A 24,648-nucleotide genomic window follows, 5' to 3' on the forward strand; every position below is an offset into this window, starting at 1 on the left:
ATTAGTGTTATAATCAGTCTTTTCCAATATTAATAATTATTAGTGTGTCATGAAAAATTATTGAGCCAAATCCTTTTCAATACTCTTGTACAAATCCTTGTCATCATTGATTCTCTCAGGAGTGTCATTAGTTTCATAACGTTTCCTTCTTCTTTGGACGTAGAGCTTTCTCTTTCTCACTAAATCATCTGTGACTGCTCCATGAATTCCATTGTAAACTTGGAAGCAAGTACCAGTTGTCAGCATAGTAGCAATCAAAAACCATGGTCCTGCATTGTGTATAATAAGAAGTCATAGCGATGCATGATAACATTTGGAACCAATAAAATCCGAACAATACAAATTAATTATGGTCATCATTCACGTTGAAAGTAATAAATCCATCACAAGATTTTCATCAGCCGGAGCACACCATCATCATTCAATATCATCATCCAATTTTGAAAATTTCAATTAATGACAATCATCGTTCAAATTCATGATCCAACACAATCATCATCAACAGTACATTATAATTTCGTTTCAATGATTCATTTCAATAATTGATTCAATGAATTATTACCATCATCATTGCAATAAAATATATCATCATCACAATAAATTCGCAAACTCTCTCCTATTCTCGCACACATCAACTACTTACTTCTAGTAAAATGAACACGTTGAGCACGAGCAGCGAGAGCATAACCAGCAAATCCAAAAGCACTTCCCACCAAGAAGGAATTGCCAATTTCAAATTTAAAGTCCAATGGCATTTTTTCTTTTTTCTTCTCTCTTCGTCTCCATGAAGCAATCTATATTGGGGACCCTTAACTGACTGATTTTAAATATCATGAGAATTTTATTGATACTGGGTCGTTATGAAGTTCTGGCCAAGAATTGAGAGTTTTATGGTTCGAAAAAGAGGATACTTTCATCGTTACTCCTTCAAAATGCCAATTCTTGACGCACTTTTAAATTGATTGGTTCGTTGTTTCAACAAGGTTTTGCAAATCAAACAAAAAACATTCACCACGAACACTTTCTCTCTCGGAAAATGTCGTCCTCCTCTCAAGTAACAACCTATCAGGACCACAACAATAAACGCACTGCTCAGGAAAATCAAGATTTGATGGATTTGGTCAAGAAAACCAACACAAAAGAAGAAACTAAATTACAAAAGTTACATAAAGCAGCAGGTGCTTCCGATGTGAGCAAATGTCCCTATCATCGAACCATGAATTTTGGTAAGGATCCATCCATTCACTGTTTGATCATTGTTTTGAATTAATAACATCAATTGATGTATCATCATGTGCTTGATAACATTGATACTTTTTGAAAATCTGTTTTATTTGAAAATAGTGAAGGGTGCTTTCGGAATGGGACCAAAGAAGACAAAGGAAGAAGAAACAGATCCCAACAAGAAGAAGGAAGAAAAGAAAGAAGAAGAAGAAAAGGGATGGTGTCTCGTCATGTAAATAAAGCATCATGTCTAAATTTGTGCACAACCACACCTCGTACTATTCTTGTTGGGTTTTGGAATTAGAGCATGATGATCGGGTGTAACATCACAGAAGGGATCTTTCAAGAAATGCATCACAATCATCTGAAATGCAAAGTCAATTTAATAATGTTTACAAATTTTCACAAGCAGCAACGAATGGATCACAGAAATGGACAATAAATCACTCAATAATTATGCATTTGAATTGAATAGATCATCATCCTCAACGTCTCGCCTACTTCTAAAGAATGAGGTTTTCTTTTTGTCAGATTGAAGATTTGAGTTTGATTTGTTCTTGCTAGTGTTCAATAATTCTTTTTGTTTCCTATATCTCAAAATCTGTTTAATTAAATCCTCAATCACTGCAGACACATTCTTTCCAGTTTTAGCACTTGTTTCAAAATAAGGAGCATTGGCAGTGTCACTAAATTTCATTGCAGTGGCCAATGGAACCTCTGTGAAAGCATTAAAAAAAATTTAAAATATTCAGAGAGTATTCGAGGAAAATGATCATTGATGATTCGTGAAAATCAGTGATGTGATTTCATGTGGTTGTTGAAAATCAGGACCCATTATATTGAGTTCATCATGAAAATTCATTCACAATTTTAACACTACATGAAAACCTCTCTCACTTACCTCTTACAATTTCAGCAGTATCACACTTATTTCCAATACAAATACATGGCTTCAATAATCCATAAGTGTTTTTTTCTTCTTTTTGTAGCACATCAAATGACCTGTGAAAAACTTGCATTTGTGTGAAACTATTCATCTCATCCACTGCATAGAATAGAATGAACGCATCAATGTCATACCATGGTATATCCTACGTTTGTGTACGAAGATAATGTTGAAATCATCACCCAATGTAAAATAGTCATGATTCAAGTATGGAAGTGATGAGACACATGATAATTTCAAGAAACATGATCATTATGGCAACCATCATGATGAATCACCATAGTGACATTCATTGGAATGATATCAAACAATCATGATTATTGAAACAAGCATCGAGAATTCAATATGTATACACACCACAAACACACACAAAAAACACATACTTCTGGTTGAACATCTTCAAAGGATGATCCGGCTGATGGTTGTATGTACAAAAACTCAATATCCAAACATTCATTAGAAATTGTATATCTATTGGAATTTTCTTCCTTCTTGTCCATAATTTCGCGTTGATGGAAAGTGGTACCCTATAATGATAAAGAGTGTCATGATGGGTCGTCATTGTCAATGATGAGAAAGATCATAGATGATGACAAATTTCGAAACGTTGTGATTGGTTGTTGTCAAGAGTTTGACAAGTCGAAATGTCATTTGATGAAAATGTATACGTGATGAGAATGTTCATGTGTCGTGCAAATATACATAAAAGAGTATCCAAATGATCCATGGTCATTGAAATTTGTGTTCATTCCAATCGTAATAGTTGACGGCCGTGCGTTTACGAAGAATAAATGATGGCCATCATTCAATTTGTATTGTTTTCAATATCACACAGAATTATCATCATGACGGTCGTTGAATCATTGTGCCGAAAAACTTACAAATGTCTTTTTACCAGTATTTGGATTGCCACAAATTGCAATTTTGATGTGAGTAACAGATTTTGGTTTGACCATGATTTTAGTGTTGTTGTTGTTATTATATAGGATTCAAATAAAGTTGGCAGAAGCGCAGCAACTAGTTGTACGTCAATGATGAAGATTACAGGAGAGGTGGGAGTGATGATGAGAATGGTTCTTTGCTTTCAAATTTTTTAATTTTATCAACGACGTCTGTCTGATGACAAGAGACATGTTTTGCTCTGTGAAGGATTTTACCAACAGATACAAAAGGAAGCTTTGGTAAATTCTTGAAGGAGCTTTCTTGGCTTATTGGATTTTTGTTATCATCGTGTCAATGTGTGGTGCTCCCACAAATCAAATTTCTTCAACACTAATTACTTTCTTTGAATAACAACCATCATGATTCAAAGGGCTCGTGCCATCAAATCTCAAATATTGTTCGCTTTGATTCTTCAGTATAAATTCATTCCGTATCATTATTAAATTGAAAATGCAGATCTTCCTCCCTTGCTTTGAGCTTTACCCATTTCCGCATAGGCTTTCAATCGTTCCAATCCTCCCTTCGCTTCTCCAATTTTCATTTCAATTTTCTTCGGATCCTTCTCGTTTTTATAAGCTCGGAATTCTTCTCGTATGGCCTGAGTCATGCCATCTTTCCGTACACTTGGATAGTACTTCATGTGTCTGAGCAGATTTCGATACAGAGAAAGAATTGTTTGTTTGGAAGTACTAGACATTTTTTTCTTTTTTAATTCGAAAAATATAATAACTTAAGGATTAAGTTTGATTCATGAATCAAAAGAAAATCACAAGTACATCCGTGAGAAGACGAACTGCTGCTAAATTTTGACGATACGAGATCACAATCATTTGCTTTTAAAAAATGACGCAAAAGATATTAGCCCGTCCTGAAAATGGTGTGGTGGTGGTAATTTTAATTTCTTTTCTTCAGTGTGGTAGACTTCATGAAGCTCCGAGAGAAGTGGAATTATTGAAAAAGAAATTCTCATTGCAACAATTGGGAAAGAAGAAGTGGCTTGAAAACCGAGAATTAGAATATTCAAAATCCTTTCCAGTGGAGTTTATGAATGATATGAAATTTGTGCTGAGTCACATTAAGAAATATGGACATGGGCTAGCATATGCATCAACTTGTTTCAAAGAAGACAGAGATTTTGTGTTGAAAGCAGTTCAATATCAGGGATTAGAATTACAATTCGCAAATGTAAATATGCACAAAGATCAAGAAATAATATTGGCCTCCTTAAACCGAAATCCGTATGGATTTAGATTTGCCTCAAACGAACTTCTAAAAAACAAAGAATTTGTGTTGAACACAGTTAGAAAGAACGGGCACGCTTTACTCTATGTTGACGATGTATTTTTGCAAGACAGAGAAATAATTTTAGCTGCTGTGCAGCAAAACGGTGAAGCATTAAGGTACAATCAAGCCTTAGAATTGAAAGACGATAGGGAGATTATTTTTGAAGCAATCAAACAAACGAAGAAGGCGTTTCAATGGATATCAACGAGCTTACTTAGAAATACTCATTTCATGTTGCAAGCTTTAAAATTTGTGGGTGCTGAAATTTATATATTTGACTATTCCAACAAAGAAATAATGCTCAAAGCTGTTCAAGATTTGGGATTTTTACTCGAATTCTCATCTGATGAACTCAAGAAAGATCGAGACATTATTTTGACTGCAGTTCGAAAAGCTATCAAGTTAGGATGTAAAAACGTTCTGGAGTATGCTTCACAAGAGGTTGCTACTGACAAAGAATTTGTGTTAAAAGCGCTCAAATTTAACAGTCTTGAAGTAATAGAATCCTTAAATTCAAACTTTAAAGCTGAAAAAGAAATCATTTTAGAAGCAGTGAAGAATGATGGACGCTCGTTATTTTATGCTAGCAAAGAGTTGCAGAAAGATCCAGAGCTTGATATGGAAGCTCTTAAATGCAATGGCTATGTGTTAGAGTATCAAGCCAGAATAGAACATTGCTATTTCGGAGCATATTTGGGCATAACCGAACGTTGATGAATTTCGAACCTTTAATAGAAGTGTCTTTTCAATTCCATTTCCAAAGGGTAGATGAACGATCATTAGATGTTTTTGAATGGACAATCCATTTCTATGCAGTATCCAATAACTGACACAATCTACTACAAATTGAATTTCATCTTTAGGCAGGTATGAGCCTTGAAACAGTGGAAACAAAAGTTGAAGTAGCATTCATGTTTAGGTATGTCTACGCTTATTTGATTGAGGTAGATGAGCACTTACAAAAGTTCATCATTGTGGCTCATGTGTGCTGTTCTCTAAGTGAGGTGTGGCTTGTTGCAACATATCTTGAATCACTAACAGAATCTTTGAATGAGAGCTTTCGATTTGATTCAACAATTCTGATTGGCCGTTTGAAATTCCACCACGTTCAAAACTTTCTTTCATCAGTTCAATGCTTCCCACACATGACATGCACGCTGTTCTGAAATCATGACTTAACCTCTTCATCTTGTCCTCTCTCAATTGAAGGCATTGTTTTAATTGAGAGTTGGTATTTTTCAATAGGGTATACTTGTTTTTAAAATAATAGTCAAATATGGCTATACTCAAGAATGACAAGGGAAGAGCCAGCAAATTGTTGTCGAACGTGAAATGGACAACCACTAATGCACAAGCGAGTATCATACATAACAACACAGTATGAAGATAAGGACAAGGTGAGAATAACGTGTGACGTGCGATCACTAAGAAATTCCCCAATTGATGCATCATGTTGGTTCTATGAGCATTTTGTTCTCCCTGGACAACATGCTCTAGAGAAAGTTCAGAGAACGGAAACGATGCATTCTCATCATCATCGTCATGAAGAAAATGCTCTAAATTAGATATTGATAAGGAAGAACACAAAATATCTCTCCATACGTCACTAATACAAGGGGATCGACGAGTCATTGTAGGAGCGAATGGCTACACTCAAGAAGAGGCTGAGAAACAAAGGTACACTTAGTGGTCTTTTCTTGATTGTTGTTTTTTCACATCTCGTTCCCATGTTCTCTAGAGGAGGAGTAATGGAGTGTTCTGTTTTGGAGAGCTTCTCACGGCTGAGAACGTTAGGAGCTTCGGCTCTTGCCGTTCTTTGGTGCTTTTTCACTTTTAACAGTAGGTGGAAAACGACAAATGCAGTTAATCACCATAACTGGTCGTCTCGGCATGGAATCATCCTTGTAGTAAATGGTTTTAAGAAACGTTACCATGATCATACTTCTGAAAAAGGAGCTATCCACAATGGTGTGAAGCCAAGTTCAAGTCCCAAGTCGCGTTCAACTTACACCTATTTTGTAAAGATTCTCGATATTGTGGACGATGACGCGAATTGCTTGGTTGATTTCCCTTTCTTGGTATATTTAAAGAAACAAATTACAAGATGAGTTTAGAAATTTAATGAGGTTGTAGTGGATATTGATGTTGTTCATGCATGCATTAGGAAAACACCAAATGCAATTATTCGTTACATCCTTTGCGCAAGAATGGTGTTTAAATAAGATAACGCCATTCTTTTCCTTTACACTCTCAAGACAGCAATACAAATTGGATCAGGAAAAACATGAGTTACCAATTTAACATTTCCATTTACAAATCAATCCTCAATCAACAAAACTTCAGATACCATCTCTCTCTAATATCCATTTCTTTCCCACTATCTTCAAGTCCTCATGAAGATTGTCATTGAAATTCCTCTAAATCAAGCATGCTTCCGTCATACTCATTTCAAATTCTCTCATGTCGTCAATCATCAAACTGTCAACGACATTAAGAAAAAAAAATCAGATCTCCTTTACACTCATTAACACACACAACATGCCTCCACCAAAGAAGACTTCTGAAGCCTCGTCTTCATTCTCATCCTCATCATCAGTGAAGAAACCTATTTTGTCTGCAACAAACGATGACGTCTCAGGTCCAGGTATGTACCAGAAGAATTATGAAAGTTATGTGAACGATTTTAACATTCGAATGAAACCTAACATTACCAACATACTTGATCCGATTGGTTTATGTTGTTACTATTGTTGTTTGATTTTCTATAGTTATTGTCATTGATCTTGGAGCATATGTAAGTATACAAGTTTGTGTCTTGATTTGTTCATTAAATCGTAATATTATGAATATGATTATATTTCACCATTGATATATAACATCCACTTGAATTCCACACACACACTTCTATCCTTTTCGATTGATCTTTTCTTCATTTCATCCTTTCATCATGATGAATAATATTTTCACTTGTCAATCATTCCACACACATTTCCAAAAACAAAAACTTTGAAAACTCTTCATCACTGAAATCATCATCATTCATCGATCATCACTACTTTATCGAACAACAATTCACACATGACCACTTTTCTGTTTCACAATGAATCTTTCAATGAACAATCGTCACCAACAGGAAACTAAAGTGACACTTTCTGACAAGACCGATCAAATCGTCACATTCCCAACTGTTGTTGCTTGTCCTCTCAGCTCTACTTCCTCTTCTCCTTCTGACATTATTGTTGGAGATCAAGCCATTAAGAAGTGTCGTAAAAGTGCAAAAAAAGGAAGCTCAGATTCTGATTCGTATGTTCTCAGATATCCAATACAAAGAGGATTAATTATGGATTGGCTTCAAATTGAAGCAATCTTATCGTTTGCATTTGAATCCATCGGAGTGAAAGATCCATCTGTTTATCCTGTTTTGATTGGATTGCCAGGAACCATGATGCCAAATGATCACATTGAAAGTATTGCTGAACTCTTGTTTGAAATTTTCAGAGTCAAGCATGTATATTTTGAATTGCCAAATGTCATGTCATTTAAGGGAGCTTCTCCAAAAAATTCATTTGGTTTAGCTGTTGAATCTGGAAGTGCATTGACCTATGTCACACCAATTGTTGATGGAAAGCCACAATATGGATTGACACGTAAATTCACATTGGCAGGTCAAGATGCTACCAAATATGCAATTTATGTCATGTCAAAAACAGGATTTGCTGTTGACCCAGCTGATGAATACCGTGTTGCTCAACACATCAAGACAAATATGGCTTACACTTGTAAGAATCTAAAGACTGAATTTGAATTGTTTGCTAAAAATCCAGCAGAATTTAAACAAGAATTAGAAATGAGTGGTGAAAAGATGACACTTGACAAGGAATGTTTCTTGATTCCAGAAATCATGTTCGAACCTGGTCTTGCTGGAATTACTCAAGCTGAAGTTTCAAGTTTACCATTCACCATTTTCGAAGCTGCCAAATTAGCTGCTGACAATGATTTGAATTTATTGGGTAAATTACTTTCAAATATTGTTGTGGGTGGTGGTAATTTATTGTTCAATGGAATGGCAGAAAGAATTGAAACTGAAGTCAAGTCACTTGTCACAAAGAGCAAACTTAAGGCAAATGTTAAGGTCGTTCCAAGTCGTACTGAGGATGCTCTTGGAGCTGTGATTGGAGGTGCTACATGGTCTGATAAAGCTGTGAATGATATGGATTGGTTGACTAGAAACGAATACAAACAAAGTGGTGTTTCTAAATTCTTTAAATAAAACAAGACAGAAGAAGGAGATGAATTTCTGAATGAATTTCTCAAATGAATGAATGAATACATTGATTACTCTTCTATGGGTTCACTCTCTTCCAAATTAAAGATCTGAAGTTCTGAACCTTCAATTCCCAATCGAACTTTTCAATCTTGCTTTGATTAACAAAAAATGTCGCAACAACATGATCACACTATATCATCAGAATGGATGGATCATTCACTCACTACTCCATTATTGGTCCAACTCCCACATGAAATGATGGAATTAATCTTTGATTATTTGAACATTTCCGAGGGTTGTAATACGATGAGACTCTTGAACCGAACCATTTCTTCTCAATTTTTACATTATTTCCGACGAATACTGAGAGAGAGATGGGAAGATGAGAATATGGTGAGTCTTTATCCTTTGAATGAACCTCCAGTCTCTCCCGAGATGATTTCTCAAACCGAGAAGAAATTTAAAATCATCATTCCGTTCGTGTTGAAGGAATTATTAATGATCACGAACGGAAGTAGAAAGCCAAATAGATTCCATCTATTACCGATTGAGAATTGGTATGAAAGAGGTTATGGAGTGGTATTTGCTAAGGACTATGTCATTGTATCGGATGGAACTTCAAGTCATATCTTGGTTCATGACTATGATGAGTTTTATTCATGGACCAATTTTTGGAATGTGTTGTTTCATTCAGATCTGAGTACGAGCTCGGTGGATGTTAAAAAGCTGCCTGAAAAGAAGTATTTTGAATATAATGGCTTTGATTGGTATGACATGCGGGAAGTTCATTTGAAAACGATACCCAAGTTTTACTTGAATTTCTTGCAATGTATGGTAGATCCAAAACGTAGTGAACTGAGATATAATGCTCAAACAGTCATTGATTGTTTGAATTCTGAATTTTTACAAGATGAAAAATTTGCATGTCGGGTCGCTTCACTTTACTACAAACTGGTTCGACATTTTCCTTCACACTTGTTGGATGATAAAAGTTATTGCAAAAAATTGGTCACTGTACAAGGAAAAGTCCTCAAGTATTGTCCAAAGTTTGCAATCGACAGAGAAATTGTATTGGCTGCTGTGAAAAGCAACGGATTTGCACTGAAATATGCACCTACATTTCAAAGCGATTCAGAAATAGTGTCTGTTGCGCTCAACACAAGCCCTCATGTTTTGCATCACGTCTCCAAATTGACACCAAACTACAAGCAATATGTTTTGGAGGCTTTGAGGAAGAACAAATTCGACACGGTACCAAAATTTTTCACTGAACCAATGGCACAAAGTAAGGACTATGTGGAAGCACTCTTAGAAAAAAGTCCTAAATTGTTGAAGTTAATGCCAAAGGTTTGGTTTAACACTCAATTTTTTCTTAAATTGATGAAAAAGAATTCAAAATGTTGTAAATATATTTTGCAACAAACAACATCGCTCGATAAGAGAGTAATTAAGGCTGCACTACAATTGGAACCTGGTTCATTTATTTACCTTTCTGAGAAGCACCAACGTGATAGGGAGTTATTGAACTTGGCGTTTGGATGTAATATTAGTATGAATTCAGAAAATAACACCATTTCAAAGGAAGGTTTGAAACAAATTTTGAAAGCTATTGAGAAAGCGCCGAAATTACTAAGAGTGGTCTGTTTCAAGCATGACTACTTGCCACTGCCCATGGAGGATCAAGAGCTAGTGATGGATTTCTTGCAACAAGCTTGTCAAAAGTCTCTTTCACAAAATGGTTCACTGTTGCGCCACTGTCTTGGACATGACTCCTTATTAGACACAAACCAACAATTGCAATTGCTTGCAGCTGAGACAGCTTGTAGACAAAATCCGGAGTGTCTGCAACATGTTTATTGCGAATACACGGAGCTTTTTCCTCAGTTATTGGAACTTGAATCTACTGCACATTGCAAAGATGCACCCTACTTTGGGTACCACTACGAACCAAAAGACAAGGCAGCTTTAATGAAAAACATACGAGCCACCCAAATAGCCATAATCAAGAGAAATAATCCATAAGGGAAAAGCTTGTGAAAATAATTTACTTTCTGTGTCTTGTTCCAAACAATTTCGATAAAACAGATGGATGTTTGGCACTACAAATTTCAGAATAGAATTTGCGGAATTCTGGGGGTTGCATTAACTGTGAGACATCACCAATGGCCACAAGTCCAGGTTGCTTTCCTCTGTAAAACAATCGATCAATCAAGTCTAAAATATCCTGCTTTGTGACCGAGTCAATCTTGTTCACAAGAAAATCTACGCCGAAATACTTGTTGTTCCACATAAGATCATTGACTGCATTCAACACCAGTGCACTATTGTCCTCTAAGCTGTGCAATACTTGAGACTTGTATTGTTGTTTGGCTTGATCCAAGATTTCATTTGTGATATATTCTGGCATCTTGGAGAGGAGTGTAAGAATTGCAATAGGAAGTTGGCCTGGATTCATTTCTTCGTGATTCAAGCTAGCATGGAAAGAGAAAATACCAGTATCAGAATATGCATAATGTTGGGCAATCATGTTGCTGAATTGGAATGCTGGAAGATAGTGCTTGTTAATGACAGAATAAATACCCTTTCCTGGACCACCGCTCGAGAAGGAATCTCCTCCTCCCAAGATTGTTTCCAAGATGTTTACAGCGAAAAGATCGTCAACATTCTTATATCCAACTCCTTCAAAGGAAGCAACAAAGGATGTACTTGGTGGAATATTTTGTAAAAAGGCTGACTGAGGTCTCTCCAAAAATTCAATATATAGTTCACCAGGTTTCCATACGGGTTTAACGTATGGCTCCTGCATAGAATTGTTTTGTAGAGCCTGAGGTGAAAAGTCCATATATTTGTTCACTAGTTCTAACATTTTGTCTTGTTCAATACCAATAGCTGAAACTGTGCATCGACTTGGAACATGGAATCGATCATAAAATGCATGGAGAATTTCAGGAGTAGCATCTTCTTTGATGGCAAGGGAAGGATTTCCCAATCCACCCTCAGGTGTGGCACCAAAACATGATTTTAGAATGGAATCCGTCATCACTGTTGAACTTGAAGGAATGGACATTTCTGTTTCTAAATTAAATTTGAGTAATTGAATTGCAGCGTCAATCTCGGTTTGGTAAAACTTTGGATGTAACATGGTGTCGGAGAGAAATTCAAAAGCAATGTCAACCTTGTCTTTTGGACAAGTAATGAAGAAGGAATGACTTTCATACTCTGATGTTGACTCATAAAGCACTTTGTCTTCGAGATATTCCTTCACAAAATCTTCGGTAAACTTTCGAGAATGAGCAAATGTTAATCTGTTGATAATTGTGGAAATTCCGGCTTCATGAGGCTTTTCATATCGCGGTCCAGCACGAAATGCAACGCAAATACACACCAAATTTGAGTGTTTCGAAAAAGTAGAAACAGTTAAGCCATTCTCTAACTTTGTAACTTGTAAATCTTTTGCATTGAAATGAATTCCGGGAACAATGTATTGAATGTTACTACTATCAAAGAGAGGTTGAGTAAGATTTGGTAATTTGGGTTTTGATGATATTGTTCTCGTGGCATCGGGTTCTTCTGGAATTTTCAAATTATTTCGGAGTGCTTTTGGATTTGCACTTTTCAATAATTGTTTCAATTTTTCCTTATCAACATTCTGTGCTGTTTCCAATACAGGATTGCCTTCTGGAAAGGAATTCTTTAATTCATAACCCACTTCTGGAGTGAAAACTACTGTAGGAGAGGACGCTTCCTCTCGTTCTCTCATCACTCTCTGACTCGTATGATAATGATGGAAATTAAATGATGTTGTATTGGATCCAATGCTTCCCAAATTTACATTCTTGCTAACAGCTTGAGCCAATGTTGATTTTCCATAAAGTCCGAAAGCACCTATTTGCTGTTGTTGAAGCGCACGCAAGACGGGCTGACTGTTGTTTCCGAGCGCACGCTGTGTGGAACGAAGAAGGCTTTTACTCATTTTTTTAAGGCACGGGCTCCACACGAATCAAAAACGCTGCGTCTAATCATCAAGCGTTCTGAGAAGTTAGTAGTGGGAATGCTAGTATTACTACTTTCAAAAGAACAAGTTGTGAACTCGAGAAGAAGTGCGTTTAGAAAAAATTGACTCGATTGATCATCATCTGCAGAAAATATTTTTCACCAAGATGTCTTCGCATCATCATGATGAACCAGAAGCATCGGAAATACGTTGGAAAGAATTTATGAACTTGGTAGGATTGGACGCTTTTTCAATTTATTCTCTCCTTCCTTCCTCCCATTCCGTTTTTATTCAAATTACAACAAGTCAGTAAACATTGGCAATTATTATGTTTGGAATGTATGAAAGAAGATTGTACAGAACTGTATTGGGATCGTTCTGCAATTGTGAGCAAGGGTAAAACCAATCCGTTGGAGTTGTTTTTCAAAATTCTTAATCCTTTTAAAAAGTTAAAGGTCATTGTACTGAAGAATGAAACTGTAGATATTGCCTTTCTGAAAACCATTCTCGTGGATTGGAAAGGAGAGGTTAAACATTTAAAATTCATTAATTGTATGATGAGCGTTTTTCATCAATTACCCATTCAGTGCAAGTTCATGACCTCCGATAGTAGTGTTGAGAGATCTTTTTCGGGATATGTTCCTCTCCAACAATTTTTTGGGGGCAAGGTTTTGGAGTGCCAATTTATAACTGAAAAGATGAAAGCAAAAACTGTTCGACGAAATTATGGATATTTGAATGGGATGGATGAAAGTGAAAGTCAAGAAATGTCTGTTGGATGTCAGCGGTCGTGTGTGGAGGAAATTACCATTATTTCAACTCAGACACACATGTTGAGCCATGAACATTTGTTATGCTGCTTTTGCCTCTTAAAAGAATTTCCAAAATTGAGGTTAGTATTACTTAAATATTTATAGTGACAGGATGTAGTGAATTCTAATGATAAAATTGGTAGACTGGTTGAGCTTTCATTCATGTCGGCCAATGTCTTGGATTCTGTAATTGAGTCCATGGGAGGAAAAGAGCTTTTTCCCAATGTCGAATTTAAGAAGAATATTCATTCAACCGCAAACCAAATCTTAATGGACACTCAAGATTTTGAAAAGGTAAGATCTATGATCACATTTGAAAATTGTGAGCACATATCACGTCACAACAAAGGCTATCGATTATTACATGAGTCGATTTGAAAAGGACTTTCATTTTAGAAAAAACAGGCTTGAAGCATTTAGGAAGAAGTATTTGACATCCCGATCTTCTTTTGACACTTTTCACAACAATGCATGTAAAATCATTGATTTTTTTTCGTATCATTCACCTTTTGGTATGGACTCCAAGTTAAAAGATATGAATGGATACAATATTATTCAATTAGCCATTATTTTCTCTTCCCATGCCACTGTGGAATTTATTTTGCGATACTTGACTGCATTAGAAAATGAGTCGGTAGACATAATTCAAATTCACAACGAGTTACAGGAATTATTTTGGTCCAATAATGGCATTGATGGAAAAAACGCTGTTTTTTCGAGCATTCCAAGCAAAGATTGTGACGATTTACTGCGAACTATGATGCAGTATAACATTTCATTTAATGCACCCTCTTCTGATGGGTCCACTATAGCTCATTATTTGTGCCACGTTGGAAAATTAGAACAACTCAAGAACATTTGGTTTTCACTCTTTAAAGATTTACCACTGGAAAGAAAACTATATTTTCTTGATCTGAATTCTAAAAATCACATGAACGAATATCCTATTGAGGTTTGTAAAAAGCTCAAAATGAACAACATGATGAATTATTTGAAAGAGAATTCACAACAGTTTGGAATTTCATATTTACCAAACTTGGAGGTGGAAAAACCAACGAGTAGCCAAGTCACACATAAACCGTTACCAGTGCAACCTCCTGCACCAAGTCGACAAAATACCCAATGTCAAATTTTGTAATGAAATTCATTCATAAACACAAGTGTTATCTTTGTTGGTCTTATTTTGTTGTGGAATGTTGGCATAGTTGACGCTTCATTGATACAGTGGTTCATCCACACAAAGAAGAAAATTACACAAGTTTTGATTGTTGTTAATATATTTAGTATTTATGAACATCATCACAATATTATCTATTCACAATTTTGGTGACAGTTGGACTTTGAGACTTGCTCTTGTTTTCAATTTCATTTTGCTCCTTGATGCTCATCAGAATTTCTTCCTTGTTTGTTTCCAAAACCAATCCTCCGATAGTAATTTCATCCAAAATATAGTGTACTTTATCGGAATGGAAAATCAAATCCAACTCACAAACGTTTTCAAAACATTTATCCAACGTTTCAACAAACACTTGGATAAGATCGAGTATTCCTAATTCGCTTTCATTTTGATCCACTGCAAAGATAAAGTACAAGGTAGCATAATGTCTGTAGATGAGCTTGGTGTCTTTTCCCCAAATTGCTCCTCCTTCTAAAAAGTTACAAACGGAATCAGATCTTCTCACTACTAATTGATAACATTCTCGGACTGCTTGTTGTTGTTTTTCAAAAGGTACTTGTTCATAGAATCTCGTGAGACGAGGCTTTCCGTGATTGTTCACAACAATAATTCCTTTAATCATTTTTCGTTTGATGATGATGGTTAAATATTTTTTTAGAGATTTTTTTAATTGCAACGATTCTGTTAGCCAAAGGATGATACCTCTCCTTTCAAAACAGGGGTGAATTAAAAAAGAGTTTTTTGGAGTCAAATAAATCTCCAGAAAATTAACTTCGATCGATTACAAATATATAGCTCTCTCCAATGAATCATTTAACCTGAATCATGTGAATGGTGTTGGGGGATTGATTTCGGAAGACGAAAACAAAAAAAATATTTCATTCCTCACAACATGGATCCATCATCGTCGGATCAGCAGCAATTATTAGAGGCACTTGAAAATAATACTCTCGACATTATTGATAATTTAAATCAATTATCCATCATGATAGAAATATATGACCCGAAAGAAACAAAACCTCATTGGTTTGAAAAGATTGAAAAATTGGATCAACAATACACAGACTTGTTGTCTTTGTGTCATTCCAATGCCACCATGCCTCTCATGCAAGAACAATATCCATACGAGGTATTGCAAGTAATTGATAAGAATGAATCACCAGATCAATATCTTCAAACTGTAAAGAAAAAGTCACAACAGAGAATCGAGTTTGCAAATGGTAAAAAATCTGCTGTTGACCAATTGCGAAATGTTTTGCGAACAGAATTAGAAAAACATTTTCCTGAGACCACTGAGAATGTGGTCAAAAAGGAATAATATTTGCTATCATTAATAATTGGATATTTATCGTCTCACAATGTTTGATTCATTTAGTGAAAGTATTTACCTAGAGCAGTGTCATTAGCGTTACCTCCTCGTAGTAATCTTTGAAGATTTTCTGATACTTGTCTTTTGTTGTGAGGGAAGTACTGGTTTGCTAGTTGTTAATGTATCTTCGACAATTTTTGGTTTGGATGAATGTTTCGAAATGAGTATTGGCTTTGGACTGAGAGTGGATGGTTTTTTTGCAAATGAAGGCTTCTTATCACTGCGTGTTACACCTTTGGAAGAAATTCTCTCAGTTGTCGAAATAAAGTCAGACAATTTAACAGATATGGTTTTTGAGGGTGAATAGTCGAGATCATTTTTGAGTATCTTTGACGTATCCTGGAGAGCACTGGTAAGGATGACACTGAGTGATTCTCGAGGTGTAGTGTTGAGCTGAGACTGAGATGAAGACCCAGGTGTATTTGAGCTGATTATCCTAGGTGAAGGCTTAGGAGATCCAAACGAGCCTGATGCACTCTTTCCAGTTTTCGACTTCTTTGGTACTGTAGCCACAGGTATTGGGGAAAGTATGGACGCGTCTTCAGCACTCATAAATATTACATCAGGCTCATATTCTTTTGGTTGGGACAGAAATTCCAAGGAAGAAATGTTGTTTGGGTTGGAAGGTATGTTCGTGCTCAATATTGTCGTTGTCTCACTTGTGTGTTCTGTTTTACCATCGATCTTAACCTCAGGCATGGAATGATCTTTTTCAATTGGCGAACCCAAGTTAAATGATCGAAGATTAGCCTTTTGTTTAAGAAGGTGATGAAAGTGGATTGTGTCCGCTTCTGAAAACGATTGCTCTTTTTGTAATGGAGGTGTTGACGTATAGTTTGAAATAAATTTGTCGACTTCATCTTGGATTTCTTGGTCAGAAAGGGTGGTGTGAACGTTTGTTACTGTTGTAATGTTCACAATTGGCTGCGTTTGCACTTCATCCTGTTTGCCTTCTTCATGCATTATTTCCTTGACATCAGTAACTTGCTCATTCTTACGCGGTGGTTCATGGTTTGTTTTCACTGATGGGCTTGGTGGAAGCGATTTCTTAATGGATTCATCAACGGTAATTCGCATGGTTCGGATCGTTGCGTTTTTTAAAGGTAGAAATGCTGTCTAGTTTAGGGTTTAAATGTATGCATCCTGCCACCAAAACATTATGATAATTCTTACCTCCATTATCGAAGACGGCTTAATGTCAATCCATTCTGCATTTCTTATCATTTTGTCAATATCAAAAGGAAGCTTGATATTGAGCTCTCCTATTGTTTTCAAATCTTTCACTTCTTGCAGTTTCTTAGTTGGAGTGTAAAAAGATGGTTGTTTGTTCTCTTTCAGCTCAAGCTGAGAAGGGGATCTTGCGACGATGTTACTTTTCCCAGATGCATTTGCTGTAGTTCCTGTGCTGTTGTTATGTACAAATGAACTAGATTCATTACGTAAATGCTTTTCTTCAACACTTGCAAAGCAAGTAACAGTTTGGTGAACGAGGTCAGCAAAGTAAGAAAGAGTTTTTTCAAAAATAACAAAGAGAGGGTCAGTTTTGGGCTCAAACTGATTTCGTTTTGTTTTGTCTGCATAAGACGACTTTGAGAATGCATACAGCAAGTGTATGGCGCCAGATTTCTCAAGCGAAAAATTGTTGATAAGGAACTTTTGAAGTAACGCTTCGTTAATAAGGAAGTTTTCAACGTTAGATGAAACTAAACCTCCGTTAATTAAGAGTTAAAACTGAATGAAAAAACGTACAATGATCGTAGCTTTCTCCGTTTGAAAAAAACCCTTTTGTTTCTTCAACAGCTTCTCGCCACAGTAAAGGAATGATCAACTGATGACAGTCATGATTGGTACCTGTTTGTGTTTGTTTAAAGATGCGCATAGTGTTATTCTTCCACTTACTTTTGCTTATCAAATTCAAATCAGCAACATCTCGTTCAATGAGTACCACTGATGATTCTATTATTTCTTTTTCCATGCAATTTTTATGAAAATACTCTTTGAATCTTCGGAGAGTAATAAAACCTGTGAAAGCGTTGCACTCCCTCATAATTTCGAACGTATGTTTCAGCAAATGTTCAGCATGGCTGAGTTGGTGATCTTCAGAGTCGCTGGAAATTACAATCAATAAAATCAAAATTTCTTCTACAGACAATAGAGTTTTGTTCTCAGTGTCAAGCAAGAAGAATAAATGCTCAACCGATTTAATCCACTGATCAGATACATTCCATGCTGCCATCAATTCATTGTTTTGAATTTTTACAAATAATCCTAACAATACATCCAGCTGATATTCCGAATATGGTGCAATAGCCTTCATCCATTCCTGCTCGGTTAATGTTGATTTTGGTTTTTGTGTGGTTCCCAAATTAATGATTTGATTCACCCATTGCTGCATTAACGTTTGAAACTCGTCTTCGTTGACCACTCCGTTCAAAAGCCATTCAAATATTGATTGAAACGATTGAAGATCCTCCGAAGATGATATTAAACCCTTTGTCATATCCAATACGACTTCTACGTAAAGAGCTTTTGCGTAACATTCTCGTCTGCTGATAGACAAGCTCATTTTTTGGAAGGTCCATGAACGAGTTTTAAGGTCGAACTGTAAAGTAACGTTGGCGGTAAAAAAAAATGAAAAGAGTTTTCAAAGGGCTAATTCGTTGTTGTACTCGCTTGTCTTCACTGCAGTTCATGCATTCTCGATTGTTAACTGAACGATATTTCAACACATGGCAATCTTTGTCCCGAAAGAAAAAAATTAGAACACATGAAGACTGGGAAAAAGATATCATTCACCCACAAGGTTTTTACGATTTCGGAAGAAAGGAGACAACGCATGATAAAATATGGAGGGAGAGGAATGAGAAGGATTTACAACAAGCAATGGTAGAACTGGATAAATATCCTGAAGAAGTTGAAAAAATTTCAAAAGAAATAGAAAAACATTTGAAAAGAAATTTGGGTCTTATTGGTGACAGAGATCTAACAGCGTTACTGTATTTAACGCTGCCGTTTATGAAGAGTTTTGTGGAGGAGACTCTTGGTTTGGTTGACCCTTACCCAATTTTTTACTGTTTGGAAAAAAAGGAATTTATAACAATAATTGATATGGAGGAAGAGGGAAATGTAATACTGTTAAATAGTCACGAATTCGAACAGCCACATCTAGAAAAATTTGAAGTGGATGACCCTTCCAGGAAAATGATAGTATTCACAACCGCTGCATCGTGCTCCAAATGGATGGATCGCTTATTATCGAACAACAGAAAACACATATGTATTGACATTATGTGGAACCACAACGACCCCTTTTACGAACGTGCAAGACTGGTTGTGCTTTACAACGGATGGCTCATGTTAATTCTAAGGGTTCCCAAAACAAAAGGTCCAGACCAAAAACTGTACGAGTTGATTATGGACCCCAAAATAATGAAGTTTGGGTTTGATGCACCGGCAAAGGCCGGAAAATTGTCACAATGGTTTGAATCATGCAACCTGAAAGGTATACAAGATGAAAGGAAACACTTTATCGTTGATGCAGACGAGTATAATTGGAAAAACTTTAGACTACTTACATTTGGGGTGCCACTACACAGACGAGTGGACTGTTTTTTGAAGGAGCAGCCAGATTCCTTCTATCATTTTGGCAACCTTGACCCTAACACCAAGCAAGGTAGAACTCGTTTGGAGTATGCTTCACACGGTGTGTTTACATGTTGGTACTTTGCAGAATACATGGATACAAGTGAAGAAAATAAGGACATTCACACTTGGGCAACCTCTCATCATCCAGAAGGAAAAACCCCAATTCTTCTTGAAGAACCTTCAGATGAAGAGTTTGAAAAATGTGAAAAGCTTGCAAAAAAGTATGACCGTGTAAAATTGTCGCTTGGCCCTCAATTGTTTTACAAACCTTCTGTAGTGAATGTCAAATACAAGGAAACAAAAAGGGAGGACTTTACGAAACTGATCATGGAATGGATTCAGAGTAAATTTTAGAGTGTATCATACTACCACCCTCAATTTCACAATCCAGAACACTTGTAGGAGAGAAAGCAATTCCATATAGAGAATAAGGTGAGTTTCATTTCATTTCCCAATGTCACGTGTCAGCTACAATCCTCAAGTGAAAAAAATGTTTTCTCACTCCATCTCTGCTTCCTCTCCTTCATCATTCCATGAGGCAACAGCACGAGTTCTGCCCAACGAAAAAGCTCCAGTGATAGACAATGCTGATTGGATCCATGCTCAACCTCTCATCGGATCGTATGGACATCGTTCCAAACATACCTCCGTCTCATTCACAAATGCCAGAAATGAGCCATGTATTCTCATCTTTGGGGGACAATCCGATTCCACTCATTCGTCATCATCAACCAGTACCACTTCAAATTCCAGTAATCATCATCTCTCTGGAAGCAACAACAACCATCATCATTCAGTGGGAGGTGGTGACGTATTCATGTATGTGATCAAACGATTGCAAGACAATGGTGAATGGCACTGCTACTCTCCACCAGTGAAAAATCCTACCAATGCACCACCTCGAGTGAGAGGTCATTCGGCCGTTTACTTTGAAGGAAGAATGATTGTGTTTGGAGGAAAGAATAATTTCAGATATTTTGATCAACTTTTCGTAAGTAGTTGACGTCGACGACGAGTGAAAAAGTTTTTGTGTGAATATTGGTCTCATTGGTGATGATTATGGCACGCATCTTCTTCGTCGCATTTGATCATTATAATGATGGACACGGCACCTGATCATGGTGGCCACATTGAATTTTCCATCGGGATAATTCTTTTGAAATTGTGTGAAATTGTGATGGAATTGGCCACTGACAATAATCCAATATCTAACACTCTTATTGATGTCCATTCCACCACTCGATGATGATCATCTCGAATGTTTTACTGTATGTGCCATCCACATGAACGATTCCATATTTGGAATAGTCTCTAAACTGTTCCACTTGGGAATGGAGTCACATCATTTCTCTTCAACGATTCAGTACGACACGATTCATCACGAATGGACAAAGTAATAAGAAAAATCGCTCAGCATCCTCCTCTCTTCACAACAACAGTACCACTCCACAGAATTCTTCGTCCTCCTCCTCTGTCGTAGGTCGTACCATTCGTGAACAAATTAGTTTCGAGTCCATGATCAAACTTCCATGTAAGAGAAGTAACCATACAGCAGTGGTCCTTCCAAAATATCGTAAAATGATTGTCTATGGAGGACGATCGTATGGAGAGACACTTGGAGATTTGTGGGCCTTTGATTTGGAGGAATATCAATGGGATAATATTCAAATGGATCCTCATAAATCGCTCATTCCCTCTGAACGTCATTCACACAGTGCCACAGCGTTGCAGGAAAATCCCAATGTCATGATCATTTATGGAGGTAATAATGGTAGTTCACAATTGAATGATTTGTGGATGTTTGATTATTCGGCAACTGTTTTTACACCCATTACCATGTGGAATAGTGTATTAAGCAATCCTTCATTGTCATTCAAAACGAGCGATCCAGGTGCAACAAATGCCATTCAAGTTGCAAATTCAATACTCCTTGGAAAGAAGGCCTCCAATTCAGATTCGAAGAATTTATTGATACCCACTCCAAGAGAAAGTCATCAATTAATTTCTTTAGGAAAAGGTTACTTAATGGTTCATGGAGGTTATTCCAAGAAGAGGTTCATTAAGGATTTTAATATTATTGATCTTCAACGAATGGAATATATTGACTGCACTTCTATTCCAAGAAAGAAGATTCCATGTTCAAGAAAATGTCACACTCTCAATAACATTTCAGAGGAGTATATTAGCATGGTAGGAGGAGTCTCTAGAAAAAGAGGAAAACTCGATGATTTTAATTTAATTGACAAGGAAATGTTGAAAAGTTTCATTCTCACCGATGGAGACGCTTCTTTAGTTGAAGAATTGAAAACTGTTCTCGAAAAGAAGTATAACATTCATCTCGAATCTTCACCTGATGCTTCATCCATTAGAAACTCCATTTCAATCACCCATTTAGAAAGCAACAATCATGACAAACGAAAATCAGTCAGAATTTCTCAAAGTCTCAGCAAAGACTCTCTTTTAGAAATTGGTTCCATCTTGTTAACATTGAGAGAATACCACAAAGCCATATCCTATTTCACACTAGTTCTTCAAATCGATCCCAACAACAAGATGGCTTTCGAAAAGAGAGGAATTTGTCACTTCATGACCGAAGACATTTTGGCGAGTATTCAAGATTTTTCTGAATGCAACTCACCTGAATCACAAATTTTAAAGGCCTACGCTTTCTTACGAATTGGAAAATATCGAGAGGCCTCCAATGTCATGCACATGCTCAAAAATAGCTATTCAGGCTCACAATTACCAGTACTCGTTGAAGTGATCAAACAATTATTGGACTCGTATGAAAGTTCAATAGAGAGCAAAAACAAGAGCTCTACGCAACGTGAGTTACGTGCCTCTCGAGCTTATTTTGCTACCAATATTGATGATTATGTTTTTGAGCCTCAATCGGGCCGATATGTGGACCTTGAAAGTGAAAACAAGCCTAGCGAAGAGGGTCATGTGAATTTCTCGATTGCAGAGCCTTATTCTTTACTATTTATTGGACAGCATGAGTGCGGAATGACTTCATATTTGCAACAAATTAGGTCCATGTTCCGACAAAGTATTAGCATCAAGGAAGCGAAAGTATTCAAACCGAAAATTCAAAATTATACCATTGGTTTGTATCATCAATGGATGAGTTTTAAAAAAGTTTTGGAAGCATTTGATAAGGACGCATGTCCCATTCAAGTATCACAAGATTTGGAAAAACTTTCGAACCAAGTTTTTGACTATTTGGAAATGAACAAATCCGACAAGGATGGATTATCCATTTATCCAATTGCAAAAGTTCAAAAATTAGTCATGCAATTGGGTTCCAATCGAGAATTTCAAAAGATTTGCTCCAACTTTGCATCTCTGTACGAAATATTGAAAACCAAATATTACTTTTGTTCACTCCAAGAAGAAATTCACAAACTCTTCCACAATGCCAATGTACCATAGTAAGTAGCACCATGATTCAAAATTGTGTGACATTTCAATAATTTTTCACATTTTCCATTTCAATAACAGCTTCTTCAAGGAAACGAACAGAATTCTCTCCACAGACTATCTACCCACAGATATGGATATTATTTCTTTCCCAATCAAGTATCACTTTTGTCCTCTTAATCTCATTGCATGTGAAAAAAAGAGTTATGAAGAATCATTGGATTTGAATGCAACAAATTCTCCTCTCCCAGCAATGAATCATTCCGAAGAAAATTTAGTATCAACAGCAAGTAGCCCTTCTCCAACTCGTCTTGAAATGAATGACACCACCACCATCAACACTAATGGTCACCCAACGAGAGATTTGATTTCATTCGATGACGACAAGATTCTCCCTTCCACTCAAAATGTGAAACAAGTCATTGGAGATTTCACAAAGACAATCTTTTCGAATATCATTGAACAACATCAAGACAATAACGATAACAACAGCGATAAGGATCGTAGTACTCATGTTCATCATGATCATACAATTCAACCATTGGATCAAATGAGAGGAAGTGTCGTTGAAAGAAATGATCATTTCTTGGACTCGCACCAAGACATTCCATCTTGTTTCAAACCTCCATACAGTGATGACATGTTTATAGGAGATATTTCCATCTATAAGGATAGTATGGATAGTTTAGATTTAAATGTTGAACAATCTCCTCTTGAATTTATCTTTAAAAGAACACCTTATACTATCTTTTCAACGACAGCTTGCAGTGATGAAGAAAAAGTCACGAGTGCCATTCGAGAGTTGAGTATTGATTCCATTGCTGTCATCACCTCATTACATGATGTGGATCGAAAAGTACAAAGCTCTCATCAGCAAATTCCGGTTTATTCCTTTATGAATGGTCAGGTGATGGCCGATGGAAAATCAGCCTCTTCTATTGTGAACACTCTACGAATGTGTGAAAAGTTACTGAATCAAGAAGCATTTGGAGACACACAAATTATTTTCATATTCACTCATCATGATGTATTTGTAAGTTTTTTTAATGATTTTTACATTTTTTTTTAATCAACCCTTATTCAATAATTGTGACATGAATGATTGGATGAAAAAACACATCTATTTTCATATGATAGGTTCGAAAGGCTGCACAAGATCCAAATCTTCTCAAAAACGTGTTCCCTACTTATCAAGCAAGTACCAAAAAGTCACCTCAAAAGTACCTTGAGGAAATGTTCGAAATATTCAATGACAAGTATCGAAAGAGAAGAAGATTTCACTTCTCATTCGTGAACACCCTTGATAAGGATGATGTCAAACGTTCATTTAAAACCATTCACGAAATTGTTCATAGTGTTGAATTGAAGAGACAATTAGAAACATACAAGATGTTGTAATCAAACACGATACACGTTATTGGTTTTTCAATTCAAGTTTGTTTCCTTAGATTAAATTTCGATGTAGAAAAAATTTAATTACTCGAAGCTTTTTTCAATAAAATTCAGTTCGCTTGCATTAGGGTTGAATAAAGAGATGCACAAATAGTATTATTTCAGAGGTTCAAAAT

At 36.3% G+C, this 24,648-nt stretch overlaps 14 protein-coding genes across 14 annotated transcripts; 8 read left to right on the forward strand and 6 right to left on the reverse strand.

The window, feature by feature from the left end:
* Positions 1-57: 57 nt before the first annotated feature.
* On the reverse strand, positions 58-755 carry C9374_001602 (uncharacterized protein; the record flags this gene model as incomplete). The annotated part of the gene is made up of 2 exons (XM_044690928.1): positions 58-269; positions 644-755. The coding sequence occupies 2 exons, from the start codon at positions 753-755 to the stop codon at positions 58-60; spliced, it is 324 nt and encodes a 107-aa protein (XP_044551262.1).
* Positions 756-1,036: 281 nt separating this feature from the next.
* Positions 1,037-1,460, forward strand: C9374_001603 (uncharacterized protein; the record flags this gene model as incomplete). Its single annotated transcript, XM_044690929.1, has 2 exons — positions 1,037-1,226; positions 1,345-1,460. The coding sequence occupies 2 exons, from the start codon at positions 1,037-1,039 to the stop codon at positions 1,458-1,460; spliced, it is 306 nt and encodes a 101-aa protein (XP_044551263.1).
* A 218-nt stretch (positions 1,461-1,678) lies between these two features.
* Positions 1,679-3,126, reverse strand: C9374_001604 (uncharacterized protein; the record flags this gene model as incomplete). The annotated part of the gene is made up of 4 exons (XM_044690930.1): positions 1,679-1,941; positions 2,126-2,315; positions 2,554-2,697; positions 3,052-3,126. The coding sequence occupies 4 exons, from the start codon at positions 3,124-3,126 to the stop codon at positions 1,679-1,681; spliced, it is 672 nt and encodes a 223-aa protein (XP_044551264.1).
* Positions 3,127-3,551: 425 nt separating this feature from the next.
* On the reverse strand, positions 3,552-3,809 carry C9374_001605 (uncharacterized protein; the record flags this gene model as incomplete). The annotated part of the gene is made up of 1 exon (XM_044690931.1): positions 3,552-3,809. The coding sequence occupies one exon, from the start codon at positions 3,807-3,809 to the stop codon at positions 3,552-3,554; it is 258 nt and encodes an 85-aa protein (XP_044551265.1).
* A 146-nt stretch (positions 3,810-3,955) lies between these two features.
* C9374_001606 (uncharacterized protein) lies at positions 3,956-5,110 on the forward strand (the record flags this gene model as incomplete). The annotated part of the gene is made up of 1 exon (XM_044690932.1): positions 3,956-5,110. The coding sequence occupies one exon, from the start codon at positions 3,956-3,958 to the stop codon at positions 5,108-5,110; it is 1,155 nt and encodes a 384-aa protein (XP_044551266.1).
* Positions 5,111-6,934: 1,824 nt separating this feature from the next.
* On the forward strand, positions 6,935-8,666 carry C9374_001607 (uncharacterized protein; the record flags this gene model as incomplete). The annotated part of the gene is made up of 3 exons (XM_044690933.1): positions 6,935-7,040; positions 7,165-7,190; positions 7,530-8,666. The coding sequence occupies 3 exons, from the start codon at positions 6,935-6,937 to the stop codon at positions 8,664-8,666; spliced, it is 1,269 nt and encodes a 422-aa protein (XP_044551267.1).
* A 165-nt stretch (positions 8,667-8,831) lies between these two features.
* On the forward strand, positions 8,832-10,685 carry C9374_001608 (uncharacterized protein; the record flags this gene model as incomplete). Its single annotated transcript, XM_044690934.1, has 1 exon — positions 8,832-10,685. The coding sequence occupies one exon, from the start codon at positions 8,832-8,834 to the stop codon at positions 10,683-10,685; it is 1,854 nt and encodes a 617-aa protein (XP_044551268.1).
* Positions 10,686-10,707: 22 nt separating this feature from the next.
* C9374_001609 (uncharacterized protein) lies at positions 10,708-12,636 on the reverse strand (the record flags this gene model as incomplete). The annotated part of the gene is made up of 1 exon (XM_044690935.1): positions 10,708-12,636. One exon carries the CDS (start codon positions 12,634-12,636, stop codon positions 10,708-10,710), a length of 1,929 nt encoding a protein of 642 aa, XP_044551269.1.
* Positions 12,637-12,998: 362 nt separating this feature from the next.
* Positions 12,999-14,607, forward strand: C9374_001610 (uncharacterized protein; the record flags this gene model as incomplete). The annotated part of the gene is made up of 3 exons (XM_044690937.1): positions 12,999-13,549; positions 13,613-13,763; positions 13,819-14,607. The coding sequence occupies 3 exons, from the start codon at positions 12,999-13,001 to the stop codon at positions 14,605-14,607; spliced, it is 1,491 nt and encodes a 496-aa protein (XP_044551270.1).
* Positions 14,608-14,776: 169 nt separating this feature from the next.
* C9374_001611 (uncharacterized protein) lies at positions 14,777-15,268 on the reverse strand (the record flags this gene model as incomplete). Its single annotated transcript, XM_044690938.1, has 1 exon — positions 14,777-15,268. One exon carries the CDS (start codon positions 15,266-15,268, stop codon positions 14,777-14,779), a length of 492 nt encoding a protein of 163 aa, XP_044551271.1.
* Positions 15,269-15,538: 270 nt separating this feature from the next.
* On the forward strand, positions 15,539-15,964 carry C9374_001612 (uncharacterized protein; the record flags this gene model as incomplete). Its single annotated transcript, XM_044690939.1, has 1 exon — positions 15,539-15,964. One exon carries the CDS (start codon positions 15,539-15,541, stop codon positions 15,962-15,964), a length of 426 nt encoding a protein of 141 aa, XP_044551272.1.
* A 90-nt stretch (positions 15,965-16,054) lies between these two features.
* On the reverse strand, positions 16,055-18,581 carry C9374_001613 (uncharacterized protein; the record flags this gene model as incomplete). The annotated part of the gene is made up of 4 exons (XM_044690940.1): positions 16,055-17,131; positions 17,189-17,718; positions 17,765-17,866; positions 17,915-18,581. The coding sequence occupies 4 exons, from the start codon at positions 18,579-18,581 to the stop codon at positions 16,055-16,057; spliced, it is 2,376 nt and encodes a 791-aa protein (XP_044551273.1).
* Positions 18,582-18,646: 65 nt separating this feature from the next.
* C9374_001614 (uncharacterized protein) lies at positions 18,647-20,014 on the forward strand (the record flags this gene model as incomplete). The annotated part of the gene is made up of 1 exon (XM_044690941.1): positions 18,647-20,014. The coding sequence occupies one exon, from the start codon at positions 18,647-18,649 to the stop codon at positions 20,012-20,014; it is 1,368 nt and encodes a 455-aa protein (XP_044551274.1).
* A 136-nt stretch (positions 20,015-20,150) lies between these two features.
* C9374_001615 (uncharacterized protein) lies at positions 20,151-24,478 on the forward strand (the record flags this gene model as incomplete). Its single annotated transcript, XM_044690942.1, has 4 exons — positions 20,151-20,651; positions 20,969-23,091; positions 23,162-24,113; positions 24,218-24,478. 4 exons carry the CDS (start codon positions 20,151-20,153, stop codon positions 24,476-24,478), a joined length of 3,837 nt encoding a protein of 1,278 aa, XP_044551275.1.
* Between the last annotated feature and the right edge of the window lie 170 nt (positions 24,479-24,648).

The sequence above is a fragment of the Naegleria lovaniensis genome (genome assembly GCF_003324165.1).
Source record: "Naegleria lovaniensis strain ATCC 30569 chromosome Unknown tig014, whole genome shotgun sequence".
NCBI lineage: Eukaryota > Heterolobosea > Eutetramitea > Acrasida > Naegleriidae > Naegleria > Naegleria lovaniensis.